The sequence below is a fragment of the Sinocyclocheilus rhinocerous genome, unplaced genomic scaffold (assembly GCF_001515625.1).
Source record: "Sinocyclocheilus rhinocerous isolate Xijiao unplaced genomic scaffold, SAMN03320098_v1.1 scaffold1364, whole genome shotgun sequence".
Lineage (NCBI taxonomy): Eukaryota > Metazoa > Chordata > Actinopteri > Cypriniformes > Cyprinidae > Sinocyclocheilus > Sinocyclocheilus rhinocerous.
The window spans coordinates 477,144-484,886 of NW_015627534.1; the positions used below are offsets into that span (position 1 = coordinate 477,144).

At 33.6% G+C, this 7,743-nt stretch overlaps 1 protein-coding gene across 1 annotated transcript in view; it reads right to left on the bottom strand.

Annotated features, from left to right (window-relative positions):
- The window catches only part of LOC107728236 (zinc finger protein 618-like), a 36,893-nt gene that overhangs the window by 13,384 nt on the left and 15,766 nt on the right, over positions 1-7,743 (bottom strand). Inside the window, exons 3-7 of the mRNA XM_016538342.1 lie at positions 7,353-7,569; positions 5,982-6,059; positions 5,156-5,203; positions 4,896-4,985; positions 1,586-1,657 (exon numbers count right to left, since the gene is read on the bottom strand). Of these exons, the coding sequence (XP_016393828.1) occupies positions 1,586-1,657; positions 4,896-4,985; positions 5,156-5,203; positions 5,982-6,059; positions 7,353-7,536 (472 nt within the window). The 5' untranslated portion in view covers positions 7,537-7,569. The remainder of the gene's footprint in view (positions 1-1,585; positions 1,658-4,895; positions 4,986-5,155; positions 5,204-5,981; positions 6,060-7,352; positions 7,570-7,743) is intronic.

A 7,743-nucleotide genomic window follows, 5' to 3' on the forward strand; every position in this document is an offset into this window, starting at 1 on the left:
GTAGAGAGGAGCATTTTGCTAAATATATGCACCATATAATATATTTATTATAACTTCTACTGTTCTTCAAAGTTTAATTTATATTTTTTTTATGATAGCTACCATTTAAATGTTTATATTTAAAAAACGAATTGAAGTAGAAATATTATGTAATTGTAACTTTTATTATAAAAACTTCATTAAGTGTAATTTAAGCAGTTGTATAGCCTAAAAAAATCAGTCAGTTTTAACCTCAAATGTTATAGTAATGTAGTACCAACTGACTCTCATGTATATTTTACAGCATTAGTTAAGAGATTTTTTTTTTCCGTGAGAAAATTTTGCATGTGTACCAGATATATATCCAAAATAATCGGTATTGAATCGAATCGAATCGAATTGCAAGCTTGTGAATGAGAATCAAATCGAATCGTGAAACTTGTCAAAACCCAGCCCTACAATATATTCTTTTCATATCAAACAATATTGGTATTCATCACAATATCCATTTGCTATTAATGGGGAAGGAAATGCTTTCCACATGTTTGTTCGATCTTGAGAATGAATGTAAACATAACTAGTTCGTTCAGAATTAAACTCCACAGAGTAAGATAACTTTTAATTTGGGGCCTCATGAAATCGGTTTCATTTTCCCCTAAATGATGCGTTTTCCATTTTTTTTTCTTTTCTGGATTCTTTGTTTTATGATTGAATATGAATTTATCATCAAAAAGTGTGTCTAGTGAAATGAATTAATACAACTTGAAATGTAATTAAATGAAAATATAACAACTAATTAACAACAAGACATTGCATTTCAGATGCTGCACAACAAAACTGTATCATTTAAAACATGGATGAAAAAATATCTCGGTTGTATGACATTCCTAATTTAATTATTATTACCTTGAGCAATACATTTTAGTATACAATAGTAATACATTTCTATCACAATTTCTTCAAATTAAACCAGACTTTTATTTTGACGGTTTGTTGTGAATGAGTTTGACGACAGTTTTTCTCAAGTGAAATGCTGGTGAAGTGAGTCTCAGAACAGCTCTGGAGATGAAGTTGATGTCCTCATATATTGAGACGGCAGACGCTGAAAATACCGTTAGAATCCCATGTGTTTGCATTTGCGTAGTAGACGAAAGCAAAGTCCCTATGAAGGAAAGTCTGTTCACTCGGCGGCCTTTTTTGCAACGGTTTCGAGCAGCTATTTCAGGCATCCAAGACCAAGTCCTATCTACTTGAATGGGAAAAACAGATATCTCAAAAACTGCTTGCCAAACTCACATTTAAAATACATATTTCAGATCAGCAACAAAAACTGACATCAACTGCCACATAAATGTTACTTCTTACAGTAGAGTTAAAAAAACAACAACCAACACGCATAGTGCACGTCTCAGGACACTGACTGATTCTGGGGCTTTTAGACTAATCAATATCGAGTAAAAATATCCAGAGATTATCATTGTATTCACATACATTTTATTGCAATCTTGATATAATGTTTATCGCCCAACTCCTGGATGGAGGTCCCATAATGCCAGCTTCTGACACAACATCAAAGATGAAAGAAAACCATTTTAAGAACTCTTACTTGGTCCCATTTTCTGGTAGGATTCAGTCTCCCCTTTAAGGTCTTCTACTGGTATCACATGGTCATATGGATCTGGACAACACAACAACAAGTAAGCCTTTTCATCTTAAAGCACAGTTGGAGTCTCAATCTTGTATCCAAGACAACATAAAATCACTGGTTCTCCCACTGTGGGTCTTAATAATGATTTCATGTCATTGGTGATAGCAATGTTATAAACTAGTATTTTGTCATTACAAATAGTGGAACAGTATTTACAAAGAATGAGATGAGGCTTTTATGAGAAGGATCTGAGGGTATAATGTATCAATAGCTCCTCAAACACCATTTTAGAAAATTCACCTTTCATGTTTTGGAAAATGTTTTGTAGGATCAAGATCAATCAAGAGAAAGTTTTTTTTTGGTTGGGTTATTGTTCATTAGAAAGGTTTTTGGTCAAAGTACTATTGACAATGTAAAAAAACATAGCTTGCTTCATATTTCCCCCTTTAAATTGAGGCATTTTCTCCCCACAAATACTGTACAGAACTTTTTTTTTTCCCTTTTTCATCAAATGATCAGTGCTCAAGCTTCAGAAAATGTTGACTGTCAATTGAAATGTAGTATGTTGGAGATCAAACTAAATATAAAATGCATTGAGGTTTGCGGTCTTTAAAATACAATATAAATTTGGAATTTTGCAAACCTTTGATTTTGTCAATGTCAAAAAAAATGGGACATGTATAAATACAGTATCATTTAATAGTAGTGCTGTCAAAATTAACGCGTTAACTAACGCATGCAATTTTTTTTTTTTTTCAGTTTAACGCGTAAAAAATATTTAACGCAATTAACACGTGGCAGAGCTAGGGTTGGCCACCCCACTCACAACTGCTGCTTCGGTCTCTTTTTTTCTTTACAAGAATTGCGTTTTTTTTAGACGCAGAACGTCTTTACGAGCACATCAAATCGGAGACTTTTCAGACACGCACTCCAACTTCGCTTCAGTGCCAGGCGCTAGACAAACGAGTGCGGAAAATATACAGGTGACGAGGAGCTTCAGTACAACAACAGTGAACTGCGGTCAGATGAGATGTTGTCAGGCCATATGTCAGTAAAAAACAATTTTCCTGTCCTGTCAGCCGATATACTGCGCTCATAGCACGTGCTCTTCAATGAATGCACAAAATGCGCCGGCGCTCGCTGTAGCCTGTATCATTTCATAATAAAGTGCAAAAGAAACGATGAGCATGCAATGTCATAGTTATGTCGTCAGTTAACTCATGAAGTTACCAAAAAGGCAATTAAAGCTGCCTTAAAATTGTGCATGTATGTAAATATTTGTTATATACACTGTAAAAAATGACCGTGAATTTAACGGTAAAAGACTGTAAAAATGCTACAGTAAAAACCTGTTAAATGGTTAACGGTAAATTCCCCTACTATATATGGTGAAAAACTGTATTGGACATTACATGTATTGGACATAAATTTTACGGTAGTATACCGTTTTTGGAAGTGAAAAAAGACCGTATAATTTACAGTGAATAACCGTAAATTGACATTCCCGGAGTTCCCTGCGTTACATTTCAAATTTGATGTTTTTTTGTTGAAATAACTATGTTTCTTCTTAGTTTTTTCTTATCAGTTTTGTATATTAGGGTTGTGTGTTACACCTAATGTTGTTAAATGAATGTTTATTGCATTATGTATCGTGTGTCACCATGATGGTGTTTGGTGTTTGTGTGAATGACACTGTGCACCTTCTATATATGTTATTATCTAAAAGCTGCTTGTGATGGGCTTTGGTTCATCATGTGACTTTCTCATCACCACCTGCTTTTGGTGGTTATTAGTGTATTACAAAGGTACTAAACAGATTTCAGTACTTCAATAGGTTGGTATATTAACATTATATCAGTTAATGAAAATACGGTATTTAACAGTAAATTTAAGTTAAAACCGTAAAACGTTGCTACCGTATTTTTTACGGTAAAATTCCGGCAACCACAGCTGCCGTTTTTTTACCGTAAATTTTACGGATTTTTTTTTACAGTGTATGAGTCAGATTTAAGAGCATGTCTCTTTCAAAACTGTCCTGGAACAGCCCAGCACTGTCTCCCTCATCAACACACCCGATTCAACTCGTCAGCTCATTATTTGAGACTTTGGGTCAGAATAGATAAAGAGATGCGTGTCAGATCCGCGTCATGTTCAGCAGCTGCAGCTCTTAAAGCAGCCAAAATAACCTAATAACCAGCTGCTGTGATGTCTGTTCATCAAAGAACAAAATAATAAAAAAAGAGCAAATCAATAACTTTTGTAGCTTTAAGGATTCATCTATATTTAATTTAGAATTTTGTGTTTGATTACTTTATTCAATTTCTGTATATTTAATTTTCTACTTGCTGAAGGGCACAGGTAGCTAAATATAATATTTATTATAATTTATTTTTTAAAGTCTAATAAATGTTAAAATTTATAGTTCTCAATTATACTGTAATGCTGAATGGCTATAGCCAATGGTTAAATATTAGGGGAAAAAATTCATAGAGGCATCAATAGTACTGATACTTGCCTCCAGTCATAAAAAAAGATGCCATTAAACAAATATTAAAAATATGCTGTCGTTATGATGTTTCTACATTAATTTGAAGATTGAATGTGAAATTATTGCAATATAAAAGTATATTTAAAAACTTTAATGTTAGGTTGGATTAATCGCGATTAATTTCAGAAAAAATGTGCAATTAATTAGTTAAAGGGGTCATATGATGCGATTTCATTTTTTCCTTTCTCTTTGGAGTGTTACAAGCTCTTGGTGCATAAAGAAGATCTGTAAAGTTGTAAAGACTAAAGTCTCAAATCCAAAGAGATATTCTTTATAAAAGTTAAGAGTCAGCCACGCCTACCTAAAACGGTTCGTTCTAACACGCCCCCACATAGATTGACAGCACTACTCAATGGTTAACTAGTTATAACTAAACTAAACAAAAACGTTTGCTTGATCCTAGTAATAATAATGCATTTTTTGAAATGGGTGAAAAGTGTTAACATAATATTTAAATTAGTACCCCTATTATTAGTTTATGAACAAAAAACATTGAATTTGTGCTCATAAAATTTTAAAATAAATAATGGGAGTACCCATTTAAGTAATAAGTAATGGTACCCATTTTTGTGGAAAGTGCCTTGAAACATTATTGAGTGATTTAAATGAAGACTTGTGATCGATTGTACAGCAGCCATGTGTTTACTGACACAAACAAACAAAAATAAAAATCACACACAGTTTGGATGTATTACAAATCAAGGGAATACACAGCCTCACCATCAACTGCATGGAGGTCACGGTGCTCCTGAAAACAGCTGTAGTACTTGTATTTTTTCCCACATACGTCACATGTATAGCGGAAAGAACCTGGATTAGAAAACAAAGACTTGTATGAACAGCAACTTGAGAGATCATTATCTGACGAGATGTTGGGAAGAACTCTAGTCAGCTTTTTTCCACAAAGTTTAACCCACTTAATTTAGAAAATTCCAGGTCAATTACACAAAAAATCTGCCCCATGAATAAATGCTACTCACTATTGATTCCCAGAGATGCTCCTTCTCCAGAAGCAGCAGCCTCAGTGTCTGAACAGCAAGAAACCACACAAAATACAGACACGTATATAAATTGCTAATTAAATATGTCAAATTTGATGATTCTGGTTATGATTTGGATTTCAGCTCCTTAATGATTCCATTCCAGTTCAGCACTTTTAAGGAAGCATTCATCACCCAATAACTAAACTACACTTCCATTCCAAAATAGAACCTGAAACTTTTTTCCAGCTCAGTGCTCAACCTTTAGAAAATGTCAACTAAGATGTAATATGTTGGAGATCAAACTAAACTTTGATTTCATATGAGGTTTTATATGACTTATACAAAATAAAAATGTGCAAACTTCAAAAAAAAAAAAAATGGGACATGTCTAAAAGCAGTACCATTCATAAACCATAATAAAGAAAAACATTTGATTGATTCGAGTAGTAATAAAATAATGTTTTTTGAAATGTGTAAGAGGTAACAGCGTTACCGTTAAAGTCATAGGAGACCAATTTGTATTCTGTTAGTGGAAAGTGCATTGAAACACTTATTCAAGGTTCATGATCTTAGATCAAAGATTCATTAACTGACTCATACGAGTCATTTGTTTCTGAATCTGATGTTCGGTGTTGCATGTAACCAGTCAAGACAATGCAATGGAAAGACGTGTTGTCTGTTTATCACCATATTCTTTCAAAGTGCTCGGTCACAACTCAGCTAAAACAATTTCATTTGCAGTTCTGAATACAAACTAGTTTATGACTCTCAACCCTACAGAACTTACAACCATCTTATTCAGATTCAATAGGTCAAGACGCACCTGTGTGAGCTCGGACATGTGTCTGAAAGCAGTTGTAGTACTTGTACTTTTTGCCACATACTCCACAAATGTAAGAGCCTGTAAGAGAAAGGACAGAAAAAGGAAATATCAGACAAAAGCATTTCAAGTGTTAGTGAGGTGCATTGCATTGAGTAATTACATAGACAACACAGCACATGAAATGTACCCCCCAAACATATTTGTACATCCAGATATTAGGATTGACATTTCACCACAAAATTCCTATTATTTTGTGCGGAAAAAGTAAATATATTTTTTTATTCACTGAATGAATAAAACTATTATTATTAATAAAATTCATTCATCAATAAAATTTATTTCATTAATAGAATCAAGTTCATGTAATTAAAGGGGAAGGCAACCTTATCCTCACAGCACAAGCATTAAAAATGGTAAAGTTCCATTTGTTAATATTAGTTGACATGAACTAACAATGAACAATAATTCAACAGCATTTATTAAAGGGGTCATATGATGCTGCTAAAAAGAACATTATTTTGTGATTCACGACATGGCTGTAGCGTCAACAATATTACAATGAGAATAAAAGTTACGCCTTCTTTCTTTGCGTGAACATTTGGGTGACGTTATGCAAATCTTTCCACATAGTGATGTAGATATGTGGGGGTGTGTTAGAACGAGCCGTTTTAGGTAGGCGTGGTTAACTCTTAACTTTTATAAAGAATATCTCTTTGGTTTTGAGACTTTAGTGTTTGCAACTTTACAGATCTTCTTTATGCACCAAGAGCTTGTAACACTCCAAAGAGAAAGGAAAAATTGAAATCGCATCATATGACCCCTTTAATTAGTTAGTTCATGCTAACTTCGACATTTACTTACTGGGCATTTTTTAAATAAAAAATTGTATCTGTTAACAGTAGTTAATGCACTCTGAATTAACAGGATCAAAATTAAAAATTGCATTTTTATTCACTAACATTAACAAAGATAAATGCTGTAAAACATGAATTGCTCATTCTTAGTTCAGTTTTGCTAATGAGTGTTACTAGTCTGACCATATTATAAGTGTTACTGAATGTGTTGATGTGGTTACTATGTAAGCCTGTTTCCGCCACTGAATAAAAAATAAAACAAGGTAATTGCGACTTTTTATCTCACAATTCTGACTTTTTTTTTCTCAGAATTGCGAGATATAAACTCGCAATTCTGACTATTTTTCTCAGAATTGCGAGTTCATACCTTGCAATTCTGACTTTATAACACACAATTGCGAGTTATAAAGTCAGAATTGCGAGTTTTTTTCTCGCAATTGCAAGTTTATATAAAAGTTTAGTTTGGAAAAGTCAGAATTGCGAGTTATAAAGTCAGAATTGCGAGATATAAACTCGCAATTCGGATCACTCGCTTTGCCGTTACTGGCCACAGACTCAGGAGACGCCACCTCCGCCTTTACACTCACTGAGGGAAGCTTTGGAGACGTTGTCGGTACCGCCTGTGTGGCTCCAGCCTCTGTGGGGACAACAGCCGTGTCCTTCGGCTCCTGGCTGGGGTTCGGAACCTCCTGACAACTCATGACTCCAGGTCTGCTCAGAAGGAGCTAAGGGAACTGCAAATGACAAAAAACAGGAAGAGGATTTTAAGTTCCCAGAGAGCTCAATTAAATACTTTAAATATTTGTACATGCATTATATTTAAATATATGTGTATTTGTACATTTATTATATATGTTTAAGTGTATGTAAAATATAATTTATATATATATATATATATATATATATAA